Source organism: Epinephelus moara, chromosome 15, assembly GCF_006386435.1.
Source record: "Epinephelus moara isolate mb chromosome 15, YSFRI_EMoa_1.0, whole genome shotgun sequence".
Taxonomy (NCBI): Eukaryota; Metazoa; Chordata; class Actinopteri; order Perciformes; family Serranidae; genus Epinephelus; species Epinephelus moara.
Genome location: NC_065520.1, coordinates 5,897,924 through 5,923,965, shown reverse-complemented (window position 1 = coordinate 5,923,965; position 26,042 = coordinate 5,897,924). Strand labels below are relative to the sequence as shown.

The window sequence follows — 26,042 nt, the reverse complement described above, 5'->3', positions numbered from 1 at the left end:
ATTTTAACGGCCTCTCTGCTCGTCTGCTTCTTATTATGCTGCTGCTGGGTTTGGTTCAGAGTCACATTTTAGGTTATTAGGGGAATAAAAGTTGGAGTGAGGTTTGGCAGGGCTTCAGATTTTTACCTTCCCAGCGTGTGTGTGTGTGTGTGTGTGTGCGTGTGTGTGTGTGTAAGAAGAGCTCTTATTCCTGGGTTTTGGTGGCGTGTGTGTGGCTGTGCGTGTGTGTTGAGGGGTTGCTGCTGTTTTCCATTAGGAGTTAAGAGCATTTAGTTTTGTCATGTGTATTAAGGGTGACATTAATGCGAACCATGTGTGACAGTTCCTTCCTACTGAGAGCTGTCAGTGACAGACGTCTCATGCAGCAGATTAGACACATACAGGCTGACACACACGTACAGGGGGCGGACAGAAGAATGGAAAAACTTCATTAAAAAGCATCACATTTAAAGAAACTAAATCGCAAAAACAAAGGCAGCCAGACAGGTGAGTCATATTAAGTCGAGTTGTGATTAGCAGTGAGTGTCAGCTTTAAAAAGAGCTCTGACAGTCTCCACGTTTGTGAGATTTCAAAGCAACATGAGGCAAATAAAGTATAAACAGCTGAACAGTTGAGGTGCGGGAGAGTTGGTCACTAAAACTGTAAAAGTTTTTAACAAGGTGGGAGAATTTAACGAGGAAATGCGTCCCAATAAACTGCAACGGCTCACTGATGGATCGACACTTTACAGGGGTGATTACTAAACAACGTAAAGCTGCCACTGAAGTGAAGCAACACCTGCGACAGGCTGAGCTTGCATGCAAACAAGGAGCTAGATTACTGTGAAAAATTGTGTTTACGTGGGCCACACTAGCCTGATTACAACAGGACTGAGTTTTACATCCGTGTGTGTGTGTTTGAATTTTACAATACGGATTTCTGTTCAGCTGTGGTCACTGAGTTCATAATATTTTCACTTCATGCCAGAGAGATCAAGCTAAGATTTGATTTAAAGTGATAGTTCAGATTTTTTGAAGTGGGTCTGTAGGAGGTACTCATCCATAGTCAGTGTATAGATGTTGGTCGGTACACTCCCAGTTTGAAGTCACAGAGAGGAATATTGCCACAAAGGCTAAGCAATGTGCCGCTATGGACGGAGGCAGCAGAAAAACGCATTTTAGCCATCTAAAATAATCAGTATCCGTTTAAGTGTATGCTGTATTTAAGGTATTTTCCCTGCCTTACCTTGCTGCATACAGCCTTCATTGTCAGGGAACTAAAGCCGTTATCTATTCACCAGACTCCTTTGACAAAAGGAGCTTTAGACCAGCCAGTCCTGTACTGTGAGGTGGAATTCCTTTTTTTTCCAATTAAGTCTGGCTTTGAAGAGAGCATAGATAAGTTTCACTTTTAGTTCAGTTCCTCATCAGAAAGGGCTGTTTGACGGCAAGGTGAAGCAGTGAAAACCCTGTAAATATAGTGTACGATTAGGCCCCATCTACACGTATGCAGATATTTTAAAAAACATATATTTCCCTTAAGTTTTAGCCTGTTGTCCACATGCAAACTGCATTTTAGTTAATTAAAAATAGACTTTTTTTTAAAAAAACAGCTGTCTAAGGTGCTGAATTTTCTCTTTGATTACAGTGTTTTTGGAGTGGACATAGTAAAGCAGAGAGGTTTAGAAACAATGACGTAAACTCCTCAATTCAGACACGTTAGTTGTTGCTTTGTGTAATGAGCATGCTACAGAAACAATAACGACAGACTACCGGTTTGTTTATGTTTTGTCAGCACTGCTTGGTCTAATGACTACTTTTACACTTAAAACTTAGTACTGCTGCACCACTTCAGACAAACAGACCTGTCTGCTGCGCCCAGTGTTATTTGGTCCACCAGAAATGATGGTTTTGGATCAGGCCAACAGTGGGACTGTTGTCGATGAGGAGTGGAAGGAAAACTTTCGTGTGTCCAGAGAATCACTGGTATCATTGAGTAGGTTCCTCGGTCCTTATATTACAAGAGAATCAACGGTGATGAGATCTCCAGTCATGTTAGCCTGTACACTTAACCATCTTCGCAACAAGAGGAGACTGCAGAAGAACACTAACACAGCGAGCGTTTGGAATAATTTTTGCGTTGTAGTATGGACAGAGATAAGCAATGGAATTTTTTTTTTACAGTGTGGGAAGTTTTCCGTTTTAAAAAATAAGTGTAGATAGGGTCTTAAACTGGTACCATTTTTTTTAGGTGGCTAAGACATGTTTTGTTGCTGCCCCCATCCACAGCAGTACATTGCCTACACTCTGTAGCGGTACTCCTGTCTGCTTCTCCAAACTGGGAGTGACTGGCTGGGACTGACATCTCTTGTTGGTAATATACTGACTATGGATAAGTACCTCATACAACCCCACTTCAAAAATTCCAAATGATCCCTTTAAGGAATCGGATTGCCCAAATTACACCACAACCATGCAGACTAAGTGCCTGTATATTTGTCTGCTGTTACATGACCTCCCAGTGCCTTGCACCAGGGCAGTTTTTGGCTCAAAGGCAAAGTATTAGTGATTCATTTTGTGCCATAAAGTCATCTGAGTAAAATCCACTAGTTGAGAAATATAACAGAAAGTATTGCTGTCTTTATGTGTGCTCAGCTACTTCAGGACTGGATGTGAATGAGGTGTGAGAGTTACCTTTCATGCGTTTGTACCTCTTGTACCAGCGTCCAAACTCCTGGCATTTAGAGGTGGAGACGTTGACATAGTAGGAACTGTTCACTATCGCTGAGATCATACTCTGACACAGAGACAAAAAGAGATGGACAAGAATACAGTAACTTCGGGAAAAATAAACACAATGTTGCAGCTAACATAAATATTTGTCACACTTCTCATCGTTTTATTACTGAATATTGTTCTCTGAATGGGATTAAACCTCCTCTTTGAAATGATTCAACAGTCCGTCCATGAAAAGCCTGTGTGTAGTCTTGGGAGTGGCAGCGCCTTGAGACCGGCTGATGAGTTTTTGTTACAGAAAATGGGAAATCTCAGCAGCTGACCAGCTCACCGCTGATTTATTAAAACTCTTCACCCACCCTCCCTTTCCCAGCACGCACTGTGGCCACTTCTACGGCGCAGGAGACTACATGAGAAGTGAAAGCTCAACATGGGAAACCCTGAGGATTAAAACTCACATGAGTCAGGCTGCAAACACACACCACCCACACACTTCCCCTAATCACTAATTACATCATGACTAAGTCCTGTGTATAAATCACAAGTCGAAATGACACACTCTCAAGTCTAATGACTGCAGGGTGTGTGTGAGCAGGATAATTGAGGTGTGCGTGTTTGCATCCTTTCCCATGGGACGGTATCAATACTAGTGTATGTGTGTGTGTGTGTGTGAGCGAGAGATTATTACACAGTGCACTAAGTGTGTGGTGAACTGATGATGAAACCACATGTGTTTAGAGAAAATACTTAGCAGCATCTTGGCTATCTGTGTACATGTGTGCGCATGTGTGTGTGTGACAGAAACAGAATCAAATCCAGATAAACGTTAGTTTCTAGGAAAATAATTTTAACTAATATCTCCTGACTCGCCACTTTATTCTACTGAACTAAACAGTCGACAAAATACATTTTAAAGGAGATCTATTGGGCTTTTTCTTATTTTCTGTCATATGTTACAATGTCTGGTGTTTATAGTAAAAGTTTAAAAGAATGAGGTAAACGTATGTAAAAATAATCCCTGTAAGCAAACACTTCAGACCGTTCTGAACACTCTGTCTCCAACTGTTTGTTTTTTTTCTACTTTTCAGACACACTGACATCAGCTCGTGACAGAATTCTTTATATGGTCATCTACTCTAACTAACCCTCGATAAGTCGATGAGCACTCGGATTAAAAAAAGATTGTGGAAGATGCCAGGATGTGGAAGACCTGGAAAGGCTGACCAATCAGAGCAGACTTTTTTGTGCTAGTTTGTTTCAGGAGTGCTTTCTGAATGCTGTTGAGACCACAGCTGGAATTTTGCTCCCCTGCAGATTACACACAAGCATCTTTACAAACCTACACAGAGAACAGTAACCAGCAAGCTGATGGGTCAACCAAACAGCCTGTGTGGAAATTTGGCTGTACAATTCACCTCAGTACTTCCACAAGTGATCATCTGGAAGAATGTAAGAAACTTAATTCCACCTCAAAGCACTTCATATCATTGCTCATCTCCCCGTTGTCCCATCCAAATTCTTTTACATTTGTTTCATGGATGTAGTGGAGTGTGTTGGTTTGTCAAATTGATATCCTGATTTCTTCTTTGTTTGCTCAAAGTGAGACTGCTTTCTATTGGACAAACATGTTTGTCCAAGTATAAAACAAACACACACGCAAACATCTCTGAACAACACCTTCTCTATTTTAGCCTGGAGAAGAATAATACCAGTTTGGGCAAAACATCATGACCATTTGATACTAAGGACTAATTATTAGCATGTATGAAGTGGAGCTTTTATTTACTGTAGCTGTGGTGCAGTTAAAAACGTACCTGCGAGAGAGGACACTCCTTGGCCAGCGCGCTCTGGTTGGTCTCTCTGAGCAGCTCTTTGAGGGCGTTCCTCACTGTGGCGTGGGTCCACTGCTCTGACGGCAGCTCCTCAAGCCGTGCAAAGCTGCACATGTGAAATGCCTTTTTATTATACACTGAATGGAACTTGCATTCACTTAAACCAGATGCTGTCACATTGGTCAAATCAACCTGTGATAATTATTAAAATACTGTATATTTAGCTTTTCATCTCAAAACAGCCAACAGTTTTCACCATTGTTTGCTGCTCTTATTTTTTTTTGTCTTTTACTCCTTTAACATACATTATTTCACAATCTCGTATAATTTGAACCTAATAAATTTTAAATAAACCTAATAAACACCCATCACATGCTGACCTGTGCAGAAGGATCCGCAGCGTGACCATGTGGTAAACGTCCAGCAGCATGTCAGCCACTGTTGCCTCCGGAGCATCTGTCAGGTAGTGGATGGGCATCGGCTTCCACCGGCCCACTTTGATGATACCTGGAGGACACGAACACACAAAGGACAACAAATACATAATTAAAGCATGTGTTCATGGTCTGTTTGAAAGTCTGGATTTAAAACAAGAATCTTCTCCCAGCTGTTTGAAATCTAGTTTTCATGTTCCTTTGTTTTCTTATCAGTGTAAACCTAACCTGCTTGTGTTGTGTGTGTGCGTGTGTGTGTGTGTGTGTGTGTGTGTGTGTGTGTGAGAGACGTGGAGCATCATCCTGGGTTGAACATTCTCCTGGCCTTCCAACAACCGTGACTGGAAGTGCAAATCTAAACAGGCCTAATCGCGTTAGGATCTGCTAAATCAAACACAGACCCTGCCTGGCCTTGGCCTGCCAGCCTCAATCGAGTGTGTGTGTGTGTGTGTGTGTGTGTGTGTGTGTGTGTGTGGGTCTTCATTGCATGAGGATGGTGGTGATAGGGGCATAAGAACAAAGGCTGTTCTCTCGGGACTCCACAGTTGATTAATCAGAGGAGAAGAGTAAAATCAGCTCAACATTAAAGACTGCAGCAGGCTGTGAATGAGATGTTGATGCACTGAATAAACACTGTGAGGTCACTGTTCTCCTGTCTGACAGCACAGTATTTCCTCTCATAACTGGCAGTTATTACGTGGCCTGCAGCTGACTTTGCTTTAGACATGATGAATACTTTGACATGTCATCAGTGGGTTACTGATATGAATCTGCAGACCCGCTTTAACATTTTAAATCTCTTCCTGGCCCAAAAATATGTCAGATGACAGAACTAAAAAGTGATGTTATCATTGCAGATAAATACTTTAGGATCAAACAGGTAAATCTCATTTTACCAATCAACCCACACTTATCTCTAGAGTCCAAATGATACACCGAAATAGCCAATATTACACAGCTGATTTTAGTTTATCACAAATATAACAGTATCTGCTGATATGATGGTCAAATGCCAGATACTCGAGTAATGTATGAAATTAAAGATACATGTATTTTTTTTGCCGCTTGGAATCTCTCAATTCAAACCACAACAAAAGGCAGAGCAAGGATTGCAGTCAGTTTTCTGTTAGGTTTTTAGCAGGAACCGAATTATCTGCAGAGGTCTTCCGAAGAAATGGACAAGGTGATTTAAACACCGAATAAAACAGTTTCACATGAAAAATCAGTGTTTCTTCAACACTGTTTGTCATGGCAGGGACTGGAGCAGAGCTGCCACTAATGTTTGCTCAGCTTTTTTCTTCAGATCCTGATGTCAGATGGCTAAAATCCTTCATTAGATTAAAATATGTAGTTGAAAACAACAAAGTTTTAAAAATCATATTGTAAAAATGTGGCTCAAAATTGGATAATAAGTCAATTTACGACAGCTTCTGGCAGATAACCACAACCCTGACGTATACTCAAAAAGGATGACGCTACTGATAGGCAACAGCAACCAAATGACATGGACTGTGTCCTTGATTAAAGTTACAGATTTCTCTATTATTCGAAACATTTGCTCCCATTTTTCACAGGTTTAGACTTTTTGTTAATCACCCAAAGACTTTTTTCTCTTTAAATTTGGTCACAAATTTGCTAAAATCTGTATTAGTGAGCACCTTTTCCAAATTAATCCATCCATTTGACAGGTGTGGTATATCAAGATGCTGTGCATCAGCATCAGCTGGTCACAAAGGCAGTTCTGACATGCAGTTTTATCTTAAAAAAAGACATTCATTAGGATTTCACATGCTTAGCGCTACAGAAATTTAGTTTGGGTCAATAAAAAGCCCCTGTGTTTGTTGTCTGTAGCTTTGGACAATCCATATCATAACCCCACCGCCACTCTGTTCACAATGTTGGCATGAGCAAACCGCTCGCCCACACGATGCCATACACCCCGACTGCCATCTGCCCGGCACAGTGTAAACTAGGATTCATCTGTGAAGGGCACACTTCTCCAGAGTGCCAGACGCCATCGATGGTGAGCATTTGCACACACAAGTTGGTTATGAGGACAAACTGCTGTCAGGTCAACACCCTGGTGAAGACAACAAGCAGATGAGCTTCCTTGAGACGGAGTCTGATGGATTGTGCAGAAACTCTTTGGTTGTGCAAACCAATTATTGCATCAGCTGTTCAGATGGCTGTTCTCAGATAATGCTGCTGAAGACATGGCCTGCGGCTGTGAGACTGTGTAGTCATGTTACTGTTTATTTAGCATCTTGATATGTCACACCTGTCTGTGGATGGATTATCTTGGAAAAGGAAAAGTGCTCACTAACACAGATTTTAACAAATTTGCGACCAGAATTTGAAAGGAATAAGTCTTTTCTGTGCATAAAAAAGTCTGAGATCTTTAACTTAAATCTATGAAAAAAAGTGTTTGATGTGGAGAAATTAGATTTTATATCTTTAAAAATGAATTAAAACAAAAGTTTTAAGAACATTGTGGCTGAGCATGAATAAAACAGCTTCACTCTGCCTTGCACTGTGCTTTGGAGCAACCTGCCCTCGTGAGAGTTACAGACATGAGCAAGTAATGACTGAAACTATTGATAAACTTCAGATACTATAAAACTCTATTTTAAACTTGTTTAAAATCATTTGGTTGAGATATATTGTGTTGTTTGCCTCTTAAAAATAGGTTTTCTCTTGTGGTTTACAAGCCTTAAAATACGGTAAACGCTTATTTCTAAGTGAGTAATATCAGTGAATGCTTTCCAAAACTTTCCCTTAGGTTAAATTTAGTTTGATTTCTTTGCTCAGCAATTCACCTAAGCCCATGTTAAATCCAGAGCAGTAACCATATACCCTAAATAAGAAATAGCCTCTTTTTAATTAGCCATAACATGCAAGTTAATTAAAGAAAAAACCCCTGTGCCAGTTAAGAGTTTAAAAATACTCATCCAGCCAAAGTTATGCAAGATGCATTTCAATGGCAGAAGAAAATAGAAGAGACTCTGTATAATTTTGGTTGTGACCACACTGGGGGAAAAATGCATGACTCCAGCCAAAAATTATTTATTTGAAAAGAAAAGGCTTATTTCTCAGAACAAAACGTAGCCATGTGGGAGAGGCGAGGGGGGTCGCAGGGCGTCGGCCACTTGGTTAGAGTGCCCTGTGTTTACGGGACACACCAGGAATGTCAAACTGCCCCGCTCTGTGTCTGTGTGTGAGCTGTTGTTTTATGGTTGACTGGATGTTGTCTGCCTTCTTGTTTTGATCTCAGAATGATGAGAAAAAGTTTTGGTGCTGGTCTGAGGGGCGCAGATACAGATTTAGTGTTTGGTTTAACCTTTGTGCTGCCAGGTGGGCGAGGAGATAAAGTGTCAGAGAAAGCAGACAGATTTATCTTGAAAATACCTGCATGGAAAATACCTTCACTGTGATCGCCTAAACATCTCAGAACTCATTGTACCCATGTGGCAAACCCCACCCATCTGGACTCCAGCTATTAAACCGCCGCTGGAAATAATTAATTTCTCATCAATTACCACAGAAAGACTGCACCATGAGATGTTTCCCATTAACATGCAATAATGGAAAAGCTCTGATCCCTGCGTTTCCCAGATGTGACGTCAAGAGGCAGAGGCTGATGAAATTTTGTCAACAGATGAGGGTGAAAATATTTTTTAATTTGTAGGGTCAATAGTGATGATCTGCAGGAAAACAGCGACGTGACATCACTGACGCTTGGATTTGGGTTAACTGCTCGCCCTCGTCTGGGTGCCAAGAAATCCAAATTTTGTCAAAGCCAAAGAGGCCTGGGTGGAGCTGAGCAGAAGTGGGAACCACCCTGGCTGTCAATCAAGCTAATAAGCCTTCAAAGATGGCCTTAAAGTCGATATGAAATAGCATTTGAGAGTACTTAGCTTCAGTATCGTGACGTATTTATGAGTGAAACAGGATAGGCAGGCGGGTAAAACACCGAGATTTGATTTGATCTTTGAAAACTCGGCGTGCCATAACAAACACGGAGAATTACAGCCTGACGGGATAGCTGTATCTGTCAGGGAAAGATGAAGCTCATTGTAAGATCCATGTAGATACTGAGGTAGTCCACTGTAAAAATGTCATGTGCGTGCTCGTAACCACGGGGTTTGAGGAAACAGAACATGAGGTTTGAGGTGGCGACCACCCAAAGATATACTGAAGCACCGTGCTGTTGCTAGCTAGCTTGTTCACACTACACGACAGAGGCTCGCCAATGCATGATGTTTCCAAGATATTTGACATGCTAACAATCTGGATCTGTTGGGAACCTTGTTGGTGAGCTACAGCAAATGACAGCACAAGACACACGCTGACATCAGAGACAAGTGGTGCTGCAGTGCTTTCCAATGTATGTGCGTATGTTTGTGAAGAAGAGAGAGAAACTGACAGAGAGAGGGGAAGAGAAGGGGAACTATTGCACGCAATGTTTCTGCAAGTTATTAGCTTAATAACTAACAGAAAGGATGCTTTGTCACTTTGATATTTTTCTGGTAAGCACCCCCCAACCTGGGTTGCGTTTGGACCCACGCATCACGACATACTCATCAGGGATTCCTCCTGGTGAAAGATCTTGTAGTGTGTGACCCCCTGTCGCTGGTCAGTCACGTAGTGCGACGACTTCAAGACTCGGGGGATGGCTCTGCTGGGTGGTCACGGCCGAAACACCAATGCTCTGGCCTGAAGCACGCTGAAACTCCAGGGATTGTAACACCAAGTCCTAACTGACGAATCTGAATACGATTATGGGTGGATGTCATGATATCTATATATTGGTTAAAGTAAATGTCTGTGTAGCTGTTTATGCTTAGTTGTTGTCTTGTTTCTGTTTTTATTTTGTATTATAATGTGATTTTTGTTTGTTACGTGCTACAGAACTGAGCCAGATCACTTTAACTTGAACACATTTAATGTTACTTGTATTCCCGTCCTGTATAATAATGAAAAGAAACATGTTCGCTAGCTGTTTTGATGTTTTAAAAATACATAATTGTCACATTTAAACTGTCAGACGGGGTTGTAGTTTGACTGATATTCATTGTCACAGGACATCTGTCATTTCCAAATAGGATTTCTAGAATATGAGGTGAAATTATAGTGCACGTCAACATAAGTACAGTGCATTCTTTTGCTGTATGGCTGAAACATGAGCCTTTATCGTGCAGGGATAAGCTGTATTTAAACCTCTGAATCCAGAAGAAGGAATTTCTGGAAATACACAGTAAAAGATGCATAATTTCAGGACTGAAGCGTTCTGTTTTCTCAGATCAGATGACCCCTTCAGTCATGTGGGGTGTGGTGATCACAGGATGCCTTACACACAGTCTCATTTATGTGTGTGACAGAATTTGGCTGAGCTTTGGGGACAGTTCCCTCGGATGCAATGGTTAAAATCAGAAAAGCAGAGGAATCTCTGATCAACTTGACTAGTTAATCTGACATCTGATTATATCAATGATTCATATTAATATTTATCCACTTTTATTTAGTGAGAAAGTTATCAGAGGTGGTTTTGATTTGAACATGCACCTGCACACACACACACTCAGACTCTACTTACCACTTGCCTGTACAGCTGAGCTGTGTGAGTATCCCAGGGCGACCAGTGCCGTCTCCACCAGCTGCGTGAAGAGGACATCCTTATGAACCAACACAAATTCAGCGTGACGGTCGCCGTGCCCCTCATAGTCACCGGCTACGCCTACGTCTGCGTGCTCCACCACACAGTAGACTGGGATCATCAGACCTGGCAGAGAAAGAGTTATAGGAGGAGAGGGTTAAACCCTAATGAGACCAGCTTCTTGTGAAGTGGATGTTTTTACAGATCCATATTCTCCATACATTTGTTTCTCCTTTTTTTCTCCTCCAAACCAAACTTCGCACAGTTTTAGATAAACTGAAGACAGCGTTCCTAGGTGCAAACTTCATGTGCCACAGAAAAACCCTCAAAGTTCAACATGGCTTCTGCTTTCAGATTTTCAGATTACTAATGTTGTTCCATCACCGAGTACACTTGCGTCATCATCGATGTGACATATACTTAATGACAAACAAATTTGGAGTTTTAGCACTCTAGCTTTTGGATTTGGGACACATTTGTTCCATGTTTACTAATATTTTTGGGCTGTCTTAGAGCATAGGAATAACATGTATGAATTTTGAAAATGGGCGTAGTTCCTGTGTGAAAGGATTCCGACATTAACCAAAGCTGACAGCAACAAATTTCTTTCTGTTCGGTGACGTAGTGTGTCAGTGTAGCTGTATAGCAGCTTGGTGGTTTCATTGGAAGACTCTGGTTAAACTGGGCAGCTGCCAGTGTGAATATAAGTCAGTGTAATACTGTACAACTGTATTTGTGTTTGCACCACACATTAACAGCCACAAGGAATAAGACTTGTTTCCAGAACCGCTCTTAAAGCGCTGCTGGACGGAACATCTATATCATTTAGCGATGCCATAACTCCAGCAGTGAAACCGATTCCTGTGCGTTGGTCTGGACGCGTTATTGGGCAAGTCCCGAGAGCTCCTCCTGGAACTATTCACACCCATCCAGTCCACTGCTCGGTCCCACAGGAACTGCTAATTAACAAGCTATCAATCCTCCTCCTGACGAGGCAGCGACACATCAGCTGGAGCCAAACCACAGCAGCACCAGGCACGCTATCCGCCAATAAGCCAGCCACTCAGTGGAAGGGTGGAGGGAGGCAACCCAGCCGAATATCTGTGTGTGTACGTGTGTGTGTGTGTGTGTACTTTTACAATGTTTGTGTGATGATGCATGATGATGTTTTCAACTGCATGAGAGAATAATGGGCATTTGTGCGTGAGTGTTTTCTGTGTTCGGTATTTTAGAATGTACATGCTGCCCTGCAATACCAACAGAGAAAGTATGTGTGTGTGTGTGTGTGTGTGTGTGTGTGGCCGACCCACCCACAGACAATAGAAACCACCATCATCCACATGTCCTCAACAAACTTTACTTTGGTGCCCTGTGCTAACACTTTTAGCATCCTCAAGCTAACACTTTAGCACGTCACAATCACGCAGAAGAGGGCAAAATTGTTTATAGCTTTTGCAAACATATTAACCAGCAAAAATTAAAGTAAAAGCCAACCCTAGATACACTAGATTTTAAGAAAATCCTGCATAGTACATCTTTAATGTGAGGAACATAAAAACAAACACATGAATATCATATAATTGAATTTAGATAATTATATGTTTTATTGTGATTTGAATGATTGGAATATTGAATTTGTGGGATAAGGAAATACTGTTGGTCCACTGATTTCAATTAAGATTATAAAAACCTTTGGATGATGTTGCATGTGATCAGTTTATGAATTGCTTACATACTGACCTTAGATGTTGTGGCCAGTCAGACATTTACAACAGTGCTGAGGCTGTAGAAAACTGAATATATTAAACATATAAACAAGATATGTATATGACAATATATGTTTATATGACAACACGTCAGTTTCCTAACTGCATGAGTTTCTTCTTTTTTGCATTTGTTTCTATTGTGCTTATAAACAATCGGCCACGTGCCTTTACTTTATGATCAAGTGGGACAGAAACAAATGAATGAAAAGCAGACTGAAGAGGCTTCTACGACAAAGTGTGAAAGGAAGGCCTTGACGCATTCAGGTTCCTTTGACACACTGGTGAAACCTACATTCAGCCTGTATCTCTGGTAGATTGCTTGTAATTGTGTTGGGCTAAATTCGGAGCAGCGCTTTATTACTGTAAAACCACGTAAAAAGGGGAGACGTATTTAGAAGTGGCTGACACTCCTATTTTTACCATAATTCCTGAAGTGCTGTTAATGTATTTCCATGTCGATTTTACACACTTTTCCATGTAAGGCAATGTTTTTTGTGCACTTTTGCTAACTTTACCATTTCTTTTTCCAAGAGATGTGCACATTTCTTTTGCTCTCTTTACTATTGGTGTTTTTGCAGTACATGATAAGTTACTTGAAGCATGTGTAAGGTGAATGCAGTGCATTTTTTTAGGTGTTGAGCTAAAGTTTGTTTGATAATTACATTATTTTCTTCATGTACCATTGTGTGAGTTAGACCACTGACAATTGCACGTGTAATGTACTCATTAATATAGACAAACACATGCTGTTAGCAGCTTCACTTCAAATAGACTAATACTTCTAATACCAAAAGTGTCTTGCATTTTAAGGGTAAGTGTAAGGGTAAGGGTATGTTTAGCTGCCTGTTTTGCCGCAGCAGTCTCGCTCAGTATTGGACCAACTTCAGAAATGTTTGTTCCCATTAGTAACTTAGACACAAAATCATAAGGTCGAAAATGTAATGTATGTAATGTAACCTTCAAGTAAGCATGTGCGTGTCTGTGTTAACACCCCACCTCCTAATGGTCTCAGCGACGTGCCGTTCTGTCTGATCCTTGGAGCTGCTGGGCTGCCGTTGACCTCCAGGCGGTTCGACTTGCACGCCGGGGGGCCACTAGAAGCGGGGCTCTCCCCTCTCTCCTCTGGGCTGGTGCTGTCTCGAAGGCTGGGGCTCTCCGTTCCCCCGCCTGCACCTCCGCGCTGCTCCATGCCCCTGAGAACTGCAGCAGGAGCACCCAGCACAGAGCGTGAAGCTGGGAGGAAACACAAGAAAGAAGAAATACATCAAGCTATGGACACTTTTGATGTGAAAACAATCATACATCATATTTCAAAAGCTTTGGCTTCACTCCACAGTTATGTTTTTGATGTCACATCCTCATTAAAGCATGGATATGATCGTTTGACTGAGCCTACATAAAAGGAAACAGTGCCTTGTATATCACTGAAAACAGATGATCATATTTTTTAAGGTTTTCGTTAGAAAGGATGATGACTATGCAGTTATTATATCAGTGACTCTCTCCCAACAGAAAACCAAAGCAGGCTGAAATGGTCCTCGTGCACCTACACACTGTATATCAAGTATATCATCTTTCATATTCTGCCAGTGTTGACAGTGGAGAGTCATTACAGACTGTTTCATCAACAAGTGGTCGTTTTGTTCGGTTCCTCCCCGGGCAAAACAGCGAACACATTTCTTTGTTATTCACATACAAGAGAGGCAGCAACGACCACAACAGACATGGAGTCAGAGGCATCTGGGACAAATCACAGGTCAACAAGTGGCATTCACTCAGACTAAATACAGACGAGTATATTATTCTCTGTTCAGACACTTTGAAGTAAACGACACGTTATAATGAAAGACAACTATGACAATGCAGCCTGTATACTTCTGGTAAGGATACAACCATAAAGCACACATAGAATTGGGTGCTACAATTTTTATTTTTCTTCTTTTTTTAAACATATAGGTGGTGTTAACATCATTTTTAGCAAGTTGCCTCTATATTTACTATGTAAGTTAAATCCTGAATATATTATTGTAGTTTTAAGAGTCTTTTTCTTTCATGAACATGTTTATCTATGTGGCTTCAATATATACAGCAATGAAATAATCTGGAGCGACCATGATGACTTAAGGTGAGTAGATTACCTTGAAGTACAATAGATATGAATTAAACCTTGTGTTTTCTGCTGTATAAGATGACATGACAGGATATGACAAAGGACATGACAGTGTGACATCATCTGTGTTGTGCATGAACGCCCTTGAAGAGTTCATTGAATGTGCTCATATTTTTGATGAACGCTGAACTGAACACATAAGTTGGAAACGTATTAACTTGAGTGCAAGTGTTGTCAACCCGGTCTCGCTCCAACGTCGACGAAAACCGCCACTTGGTCGGTGACTCCTGGTGTCAGACACCAACAAAAAAAAGCTGTCCTTTCACATCAGCGTGATACATGGCCGTTCGCTATTATTGTTTAATTGTGCCTAGCAGTGTCAGGGGAAAACCCAACCATGTGCGAGTGTTGACAAAATGTAATCACATGCGTGTGTTGTTGAAGAAAAAAAAAAGGTCAATTTGCAGTGTTGTACCGACGTAGTGCCTTTATTTTGAAAGAGACTGTATACAAACGTTAAATTTCCTGTGAAAACGGACAATGCATGTAACAGGCAGAACTTGACATGGCGTCCCAGAACATCAACAACCAACACACCCAGGGTACCTTGCACGTCATATGTGGGCGTGGCAAGTCCTTGACCAAACGTCAATAAGTGACGAGGTCGGGGTAAAGCAGCGTTCATACGGTCAGGGTTTCCGAGGTCCTGACCATTAACTCGGGGGAAAAGGGCTTTGAACACGTGGTCGGAACGGAAGTGTAGCAACCCGAGAACCCCGAGTTGACGTGGCATGACATTACAGCAATGGCGGCCCCCTTCGCAACCGGCAAGTCAAATATTTTTTCTTAGTAAAAAAAATGCATCTCAAAGACGTCTTCAAGCAAATTCTCCACTGCTACACGTAATTTGAACATTCCATACGCAGAATTAGTAACATTGCCAACACCATACATCAGCAAAACGTCTTTGACCTCTTCATTTAGCCAAAAAGGCTAACAACATCAGCCCAGCTCCATTGGGCTAGAGCAAAGATAGCCTTGTACAGCTGTGGTTGTTTATGTCCAAGGTCCGATGTGCGGTGATGAACGACTTTTTCCGGAAGTAGGGGCTTTTCCGGGCTTTTCACGCCAGGTCCTCAGAAACCTCCGAGCCCTCAGAACGCAGCCTAAGAATGTGTTGGACTTATTACACCTGGCATGCCGACACATAGATGTATAAAGAGAACTGGATACAGTGTTGGTCGCAGGACCCTTTTCCTGTGAAAGTTGCTCAGTGATACATGAGGCCGAAAAGTTCAACTCAGCGGGCAAAAAGTTCCAGACTTCCGAAATGTAATCGGACTGAATGGATCTTTCTTGGGGCCTGTCTGGACACAAGACACAAAGATTTTGTTTTCCCTTGTGTCCAGTGTTTATGCTAAGTCAAACACCTCCTGGCTTCATATTTAACGCATGGATATGAGAGTGGTACTTATCTTCTCTTGAGTCTTTGCAAGAGAGCAAATAAATACATTTCCCATTATGTCAAACTATTTCTCTCAAAGATGATGTTGTTACATGAGATCACTTGGCTTACAACGCAAGAAGACACAAAGACACATCAAGATATGGATTTATAGATGCTTAAATGTAAAAAAATATACCTCATTAGTTTCTTATTCTACACACAGCACACATATATTGTAATCTGTTAAAGCTCATAAACCCAATACTTAAAAAGTGAACACTATCAACTCAAATGTCATCTCAGGTCTCCATGTTATATTAAAACGAAGAAAAAGGTGTCTATGCATCAGTTCAATGTCTAATTTAAAAACATTTAATAGTCAGCAAAGCCTCAGAACATGTCAGCATACCCAAACCTGCAGCATCATGCCTAGCTACACAAACTCTGCACAGTGTCTTTGGGAGAGCTGCCTGCTCTCTCTGCTTTGTGTTTTTCCTCACACTGTGTGGTTTTCCACTGGTATGACTGTAAAGCCGGCAGCGACACATGAATCTGAACCCGAAAGCGACACATGATTATAATAAAACACACATGCAAAATTAATAGCTGCTGTTAAAAAAGCCCGTCCAACACAAACAAGACAAAAAAAATAAAATTAAAATCACACAGTATGGAGCTCAAGCGCCCTCCCCCAGAACACCCATTGCAATCTGTTTCTCTTTACTGCATTTAGCTGAGGCATTATATGATTGAAATAAATGCATTTCAAAATGTGCTCCAGACTCATTGATTCATTAAAATCAACTGGTATCTGGTATCTGTGTCTGATATATCTGTCATAATTTTTCAGACAACCTCTTAAAAACTCACGAGTTGACAGATTTTGAGTTCATATATTCTCTTTATCTCTTTTTCTCAATGTGTCTGTACATATCCCAAGCAATGGGATATGTACGAATGAATCCTGAGCCAGTTATTCTTGCAAGACCCATGTATTTTGGAAGGCCGTGAAAGGCTGGAAGTGGTCCAGAGCAGTCCAGGTAGGAGAAAGACTGGAGTGGTGGCTGGGTCATAAAACACAGGACTTTCACCATGAGACCAGTGTTTGGAACTGTGTGAACTCTGAGTTAAGGTACATCGTCAGCATGTTTCTTTTCCCTAAACCTAAGAAGAGTAACTTTACCTGCCCATACCTCACCTCCATAACTTTATGTTAATTATGTACCTTAACATTAAGGACCTAACCTCATTTGTGGTGCACTGAGTTGTCATACAAAACGTTGTTTGAGGATAGGTTGCTCATTTGCACAGGGGGTTGGGATGTGTTCGGCCTAGCTTAGCACAAACACTGGGAGCATGAGGAAGCTGCTAGTGATGTTAGATTTGTGAATGAATCGTTTGTTTTGAACAACTCTTGAACAGAAACAAGTTAACTTGATTCACAAGTGGAAGTGAGTCCAAAATCCTGCAACTGTATCCAGTTGTGCATAAGAGCCAGGTTATCTTCCAAAAGCTGCTGCTCAAGACGCTCTATTAGCGTATTTTAAATTCAGCGTGCACCCCCTGAGCCAAGGAACAAGTCGTTCATGACCTCACACCCCTTGAGCTGAAGCACGAGTGAGAGCCGCTGCTCAGCGACAGACTCTGGTTTCAGTGGCATAAAACACACCCACTGAACCAAAGAACAATTTCCAATTCTGACTCAAAAGACAAATATACAGCTTTAATTTTTAGGAGTAAATGGATTGTAAGGAACGAAACATTTACTGGGAGCAAGCCCTCTCAAGTTTAGGGAGACTCATGGGTACCCATAGAACCCATTTTCATTCAGATATCTTGAGGTGAGATTTCAAGGGACCCCTTTGAAAATGGCCATGTCAGTTGTTCCTTTGCGAAAATTTAGCCTAAATTTAAAGCGTTATTTAGCCCCCCTTTCCCAACAAGGTAAAACAACATGGTTGGTACCAATGGATGCCTTAGGGTGTCTAGTTTAACAAGATACAACTACCTTTGTTTAAAAAATGAGCACGCCTCAGCTTCTTAAGGAGTATTATTTGCCTCTAATTATTTCCACCAAGCAGGGCTGGAGGGGGAGCCTGCAATTGTATCAGGGTGGCCAGGGCCCCCTGCCTGCCTCTCCTTGGGGGCGCCACAGGAGTACCCCGACCCAATTACTTCCTCTTCCATCTCCTTCCACACCACACCGTAAATCAGATAAAGAAAGATGAGAAGAACAAGGAAGCCAGTAGACAACACGTGTGCTGTACATGCTGTCACTTAAAAGGTTTTGACAAAGAAATGTCACGTGTTGCTCACACCAAGAACATATTGATGAACACCTACTACTGAAAAGAAATGCCATCACTTGAATTAAGAGCTTACTGTTTTCCTCACTCTTCATGGTTCACTGTGCTACACCAGCAGTGTTAAGGCAGAAATTCACCTCTAACCTGGTTTGCTCATTGACAACAATCAAATTCAAAACATTCCTTCAGACATGGCGGCTTTACAGACACCACGTCTAATGCTTTGCAACAATATACAATTAAAAGCAGTCTTTATTACGAAAAGACCACCACTGTCGATCCTGCTGCTGATCCCTGTCCCTCTGGGTGCAGCTGTCCCTCCCACGCTGCCTCTGCTAATTTACCCATCAATTCTATTATCATAAATCACATTTAATGATCGCTAAGCATTCTCCAGGCCACCAAAACCAAAAAACATCTGAATATTACCCCCCTAGGAAATCTGTTTTCCCCTGGTGGGATTCATTTTCACTCCAGGGAGTTAAATAATTAAGGGCTTTATTTCCGTCTCAGTAATTTTCTCAAATGGACACACACCTAACAATGACACAATGCTGATTAAAATACACTTTTTCATAATTATTTTAACACGACACAGGTTCCGTCTAGATCAGACACCTCACATACTGTATCACATCACAAGCAACCAAAACAGGAATGCAAGCAAAGCGTATGAATTTTAGACTGCACATCAACTTTTAAAACATAAGCTGCTCTCTCTCCTCCAGTTTGTGCTTGGCCTGCTTTTAATAAACACATTTTTCAAATATTTGAGGCAATTGATGATAATCAGCCCCCTTCCCGTCTTCATATTTTCTCCTCTAACCAGTTTAAGTCATTAATGAGTAGACATAAAATGCGGAGGGGAAAAAAGATGGTTGTGGTGTTTGAAAGAAACTCACAGAGCACAGAGTATGTACAGTCAGTGAAACCAGGCACACAAACAGCACATACTGTAATAGAATAACACGGTGTGACTTCACTTTGTGAGGCTCTTCAGTATTGGGACAGTTTGTCTCTCTGTTGCAGCACATTGGGTTTCGAGCTTTACCATTTTTAACTTTATATAATGTGTTTACTTTCCTCATTTCAGCACAATACAGCAGCACAATGACACCAAACATATAGACAAAGAAAGGAGTTTTTAGGGCCAAAAATGCACACAAAAATGTTGCATCTCATGTATAAACTTTTTAAAATCACTTAGCATAATAATTAATATAAAACAAGTGCACTGGCCTGGCGCAAAATTTGGCCATAAATTATTGACAGTTTGTCCAACATCATCAAACTTGGTGAATATTTTTATTTCAAGCTGTTGAGGCACGTCCCAAAAATGTTTTTGCACTCAAATGAATGAGTGTCTGTCCCATTGTCTTTAACGCAGGTGTTGTAAACTGTCAAAGGTCTTGATCCTTCGCAGCTTTCAACCATTAAACACCCAGTGTGCGATTTAGGGGGATAAACTGGCAGAAAATGAATACAATATAATACTATAAGAGTATTTTCTTAGTGTATGATCACCTGAGAGTAAGAATCCTCGTGTTTGAGCCATTTATATCTACATAGGGAGTGGGTCTTTGTTTATGGAGATTGCCATGTTTCATCGCCATGTAGAAAAACACTGATTGGTAACATGAAACTGCTTCATTCAGTGTTTTTACCAGTTTAAGTTATCAGGTCCGTTTGCTCTGGAGAGGAGGAGACCTTAGTGAATAATTCAGCTTACGGTAAAAACCTCCTGGATGATCTGGATCATTAAGTTATCACATAAAAAGGTGAGCACACATTGGCATGTGTAGCTAAGCTACTTGTCTCTACATGCCGAACAGCATCAAAGAAACACTGATTTATAAACATGAAACTGCTTTCTTCAGTGTTTTAACTGCTTTTAATCACGGGGTCCGTTTGCTTTGGAGACAAAGAGACCTTTGCAGATAATTTGGCTCACAGTTAAAAACCCCTGAACAAAAACCACTGAAAAAATTCTAACTAGGAGAAGTTTCAGCTGGTTGCAATCCACAATTCTCACCACTAGATGACACTAAATCCCCTGAAGTCTTACACACTGTTCCTTTAATGGTCCATGTCGGCTTAAACCTTGAAATTGCTGCTTGTGGCTGTATCCCCACAAGAGGTATCCGAGTGGTATTATTGTTGGCGCCGCTGTCACAAAAACAACCAGATCACTTCCGTTTTTGTCAGAGCCTAGCAACTACTAGTTTCCACAGTTACTTTGGAAAAAATCACACTGACACTTTTTGGTAACTGGGGATAACAGCCGATAGCTACTGGGCAAATAAAGTGCTATCTTCTTCCTGTTTTGGTTGCACAATGGTTGACACACTTCCTTTATGCTGTAAATGGCGTCTTTATTTTTTATGGGAGATCATACCTAATGGCTTTTTTACTTGACTTTTAGCAACCAATATAAATGCTGGTTGTGTCATTATTCATATAGGGTTACACTGTGCAAACAAAATTTACGTCACGATGAGTTAAAGCAAAAAACTTGTCTATTTCCACTTTAATGTTTCATTCCAGTACGTCTACAACTTCATCAAGGCAAGTCTGAACAAATATAATACATATCCTTCTCTTAAACATACTGAGGCTTGTGTGTCATAAAGGGCTTAGTAAATGCACTTGTGCACACTGTATGGTTGTGTCTTTTGACTTCAAGTTGAATTGATTTGTTATTTTATAATTAATAATCTGTCTTTTATCCTTATTCTGTTTAATTTCAACATCATACATTAACTTTACACTTCCATTTGAGCCTTATGCATCAAAGTTAAAAATGTATTTTTTATTAGATTCAAATTATTTTCATGCCAAACTGAAAATAGTAATTTACCAGGCTAATATAAATACCTTTATGTGATTAATACAGTAAAAAAAAAAAAAAAAAGGGGGTAAGACCTTGTTACGCTTGAAAAGTGTCTTTCACTCGCGCGTTCACACACATGAAACCACTTCAAGCAACACATTCAGAGGGTGTATAGCCAAGAGACCACACACTCCCAGCACACACTTTACTAGCACACATGGAGGCCAAATGTACAGTCACACTCGGTAGCCTCTGACTGTCAAATCATGGAGAAACACACAGAAAACCTCTGCTGGCTGCAAAAATACTGTAGTAGATTAATTTAGGCAGGGTCCAATTTAAAGGGTCTCCTGAGTGTCTTTAAAAGAGCTTCAAGGGCCTTTAACAGCATTTAAGGTGTTCACTGTAATCAAATTAACTGTGAATTCTCTAAGTAGGGATACTAAAGTGGAGTCTGGTGACACCTAAGAGCCTTTAAGAGGGTTCACAGGGTCCTTGAGTAGGTTGCACTTACAGTAGGACTGGCTGAATTTTACTATAGTTTAGTTCAGTGGAAATTATTAGAGTCTGGTGACACATACTGTAAGTGTGTGGGCAGGATCCAAATGACCCTGAAATGGTTCCAGGGGCCCTTGAGGAGTTTCCAGTGGCTTTTAAGGGGGCTCAAGGGGTCATTGAGAGAATTCAAGGACACCACCCAAGCATGCATACACACAAGAGGTCAAATCTGTGTGTCTTTGTTTTGTCTGCCTCATGCGCGAAAAAAAGCGAGGGTTTTTATGAGGAGGAAAAATCATTCATCACATTTTGTAGATCTTAAGGGTACACACTCAGTGAGTTCTGGTGACTAACGCTGGACGTAAACATAACTTTGGTTTGTTTACAAGAAAACTGCACAGTGTACCTTCAAAACTGCTCAATCAGCCTCTTCTGACAACGTAAAAATTCCAAACACTTGTGCTAAATTGCTTCGATTACGAGCTGATGAACTCTTAACAGGTGAATATTCTCATAATATACTTACTGTTATTACTGACAACAAATAGCACTTATTTCTACTGCATTTGGGTCAAATGTTGAGTTTCATCACGCTTATTCAGGCTTTAAATATTTAGGCACATTTAGGTTTGGTTCAGATGCTCTACATTTAGTAATTATAAATTCACATTTTACATTATGACAGGGAACTATCTTTTATTTAAGTCCATTTTTAGACTTTCCTTTTTGTTCTTACTGCTTGTGTGCATTAAAAGAAGCACATTTCAGTCACCTACATAGGAGACTGTGAGAACTGTATTCGTCATTATTACCATTATTTTTATACTTAACAGGCTACAACAATATTACAACAGAATATATTCAAAAGTGTAAAACAGTATAAAATATTCAAAATGTTTCAAAATTCAAAATTGTATTATCTTTATTATGAAATGGTGTCATTGCTGACGCAGCTAGTTTAGTTTCAACAGATTTCTTGGGCTCGCATGAATACACGCTGAATCCCATTCAAATACTGCTCAAATAATAATTTGTTCATTGTTTATTACGCATTATTAGAAACCATACACATACTGTGACTACTGACTAAAACTTCAGGACATAGTGGTAAATTCGGCATATATTTAAAAGTGATAACTTACTTAATTGTCGTTAAGTCTGAACTTTTATTGCTGCTGAGGTCCCTACTGTCCTCCGCTCCGCACGGCAGCATGACGGACATTAGCAGCTGTAGGAGCACAAGCTTCTCACCTGACGTGTCACAGCAGGACAAACACAGCTGCTGCTAATAAAATTAAGCTAATAATGGCTCCGTTTGATTCAGGTGTGCCAAATGAACCGCTATTGAAAAATTTATGGCAGCGAGTGCTGACAAAACGGCGCTGACAAAACAGTGTCCTATTGTTAAGGCTCAATGGCACACTAAATAAGACTGTGTAACGTTAGCTAGCTGTGTTAGTCATTATTAACAGCTAATTGTATTAGCTGCAGCTGTGTTTAATCAATTACACCTCTGTGGAAAGGGTCAGCTAAACTAAAGGATATTAATAAAATACTTGCCTGGTTGTGTGCCAGCCTGAACAATCACTTACTATATATTTTAAATAAGGCTTTATTAATTACTATGAATTTTGAACAGAGTTTGGTGTGTGGTGTTGAGCTAGGACAACAAACTTTTAAGCTAACAGCTAATTGAAGCTGGAATTAATCAAGTCAGTTTTTGTCAACTTTAAAACAACTTTTCAACTATTAAATTATGACCAATGACACTTAATTAAGAATTAGGACACGTCTTTTTGTTCTTAATGCCGTTGTATCTAGTTATTAAATGTGTTTTTGAATTAAATACACAAATATTAGCCATAGCAAATCATTTAAATTGACTGTAAAAGTATTTTGCTTCAACTCCAAAACATTAAGGCAATGAAAATTATATTTTATTCTCTTTTTACCTTATATCAGCTCTTCCTATTTAAAACTTTTTTGTATTTTCTACATCCTAGGCTGTATACAGTACCATATTGAGTAATTTCTTTGCAAACATTTCCATTTTCCTCCTTGACAACATGAAATTTCCACCGCAAAATTTAAACACTAATTGGAAAATGTCATTAATTTCAAATTATTAGTGATTTCTTCTGCCAATCCAAGTGAGGTTAAAATTAAGCTTTCACCATGCATTGAAAAAATGTTTTACAGCTATATTCCAAAGTGGTAATCAAGTTATGTGAAAACCACACAAATTTTTGGTATTTTTATTAAAGCAAAACACTGTAAGAGTTGCAATGTAAAGGCTGTGAAAGGAAGATAAAGTGTCACCACATAAATATTAGAAAAACTGAATTTTGTAAGGAATTATCTACATTTCCAATATTTATTTTAGAGTAAAATTTGACAAAAATAAATCAAAACTATCCAAAGCCAACCTGTAACATCAATTTACCATCTACATCAAGTGTAAGTGTATCAAATATTGGATAATGCAGCAACTTGTGAGGCATTTTCACAATCGTTAACTGGATTTTCAACAAGAAAACACATTTTGTTTCAGTAATGTCCCATAAAAAGTGACAGCGCCATTTTTCTACAATTTCTTTTTTGGTCAGAAAGTGTGTTAGTTGCATTTGGTTGTATTTTCCTTACTTTACTGTCATAAAACCAACCTGTTTAAGATCAACTGTAACTTTACAGTGTTAAAAGTATGACATTTACTTCCATACAAATATACTGTATATGCAACTTGACATTAAATTTGTCCTACATTGTCAAAATTATTTCATGTATCAGTCTATACTCCCATGAAACTTACATTACTTCATGATCAGACATCTCTACATCATTTTAACTATTTGAGAAGGACATTTCATCACAGTTTAGTTTTCTATCTGTAGTTTTCAGTCAGTTGTGAGGTAGAGAACTTTTTAAGTTTTCAGTAAACGCTTACTCACTTTTTAAGAAGTCACCGTGCTCTCTGGGAAATAAACTCCATCCATTGGTGAAAACGAGTGAATCCAGCCTGAGAGAATGTGAATGTTCCCCAACGTTTCCCCTTGGTAACAAAAACAGCGCACCGGGAGAAGGAGCAAGGAGATATAAAGACAAGGAGTGATGAGGACAGACTGCTGCTGCCTGCTGAGTAAAGAGCAGTAAAATGACACATGTAGAGGGAGCAAGGGAGTGAGGGAGGAGGGGAGGAAGGGAGGGAGGAGATGGGGTTTGGGAGGGAAACTGACAGACATGCATAAAAATGAAACGAAAATGTCACATTTATTACTGTCTTATAAAATAATCTGTACCATTAAAGCTCTCCAGCAGAAAACAGTGTCAAATCAATAGAAATATGAAAAACACGGGCAAAAAAAGAGCTACGTCTTTAGTCTAGAAAGGCATGAATGACTAATGTGATCTCAGATTTAGAAAGGACAATTTATTTCCCAGATGTCATGATAGCAGAGAACAGGAGGAGGAGAAGAAGAGGGGAAAAGGGAGATTTATGTCAGAAGTTAATCACACTAACAATGTCACAATTCTTAAATAGACACTGAAGAGATACACACAGAATTTAAAAGTTACAAATGATCAGGACGGATCACAGAGGAGCTGATTTTCTGCCCCCTACTGGTAGGAAAGAACTCAAACTACAGGACTGAAAGGACAAAAATATGCTGTGGGAAATGTTTTGACCTGAGCTGGACATTCAAGGCAAACCTATCATTTCTTGTAAATCCGTCCTTCTTCACTACAGTTTGTTACTTTGGCTGAAACTCTAACATCCACCCTTTGAGCCTATATGATGAGTCTGAGGCCACCACTGACTTTTAGAGCTTCAATATACAAGATTATAGCCCCATATTCTTGCATGTACATATTTTTCTTTCTTTATTCTTTTGTATTTTGCTTTCCTTATCTATTATTTGCAGTTTTGCTTGCTTTTACTGCGCTCATTTAGGCACCCCATATAAATTAGTCCGGTCAGTTTTATTTATGTCGCCCAGTATCACAAATTTGCCTCAGGGGAGCTTTGCAATCTGTAGATAAAGACAAATAAAGGCTGAATTAATTCATTAATTAATAAAATGTATTAATAACAGCATTTTTGTTTGAAGCTGTTTTAGTTACAGAGATGACTTCATTATTCATAAATGGTCAGCAGACTTAGTAACTGTATGTGACAGTACTTGTTTAGACACAATAAAAATGGACAATTAAAAAAAAAGAAAGAAAGTAAGTTAGCGAAGTTTTTAGCAAAAGATTTATGCCCACACTTGTGCCTTGGAATATTCACTTAAAGCCTAATTTTTATTTTATTTTATTTCATTTTATTTTATTTTATTTCTTTTACAATTCTGAATTCAGTCTAACTTAATCTCATATTTCTAAATTCTGACTTTTACCCTTAAAGTTCTCAGACTAAGCTCACTTTAATCCTCAAGTTTGGTTTGATTCTAACC

At 39.9% G+C, this 26,042-nt stretch overlaps 1 protein-coding gene across 1 annotated transcript in view; it reads right to left on the bottom strand.

Annotated features, from left to right (window-relative positions):
• The window catches only part of LOC126402042 (DNA-binding protein SATB2-like), a 39,320-nt gene that overhangs the window by 9,654 nt on the left and 3,624 nt on the right, over positions 1–26,042 (bottom strand). The window contains exons 3-8 of the mRNA XM_050063695.1: positions 24,540–24,640; positions 13,397–13,633; positions 10,575–10,760; positions 4,928–5,054; positions 4,530–4,653; positions 2,674–2,776 (exon numbers count right to left, since the gene is read on the bottom strand). Of these exons, the coding sequence (XP_049919652.1) occupies positions 2,674–2,776; positions 4,530–4,653; positions 4,928–5,054; positions 10,575–10,760; positions 13,397–13,589 (733 nt within the window). The 5' untranslated portion in view covers positions 13,590–13,633; positions 24,540–24,640. The remainder of the gene's footprint in view (positions 1–2,673; positions 2,777–4,529; positions 4,654–4,927; positions 5,055–10,574; positions 10,761–13,396; positions 13,634–24,539; positions 24,641–26,042) is intronic.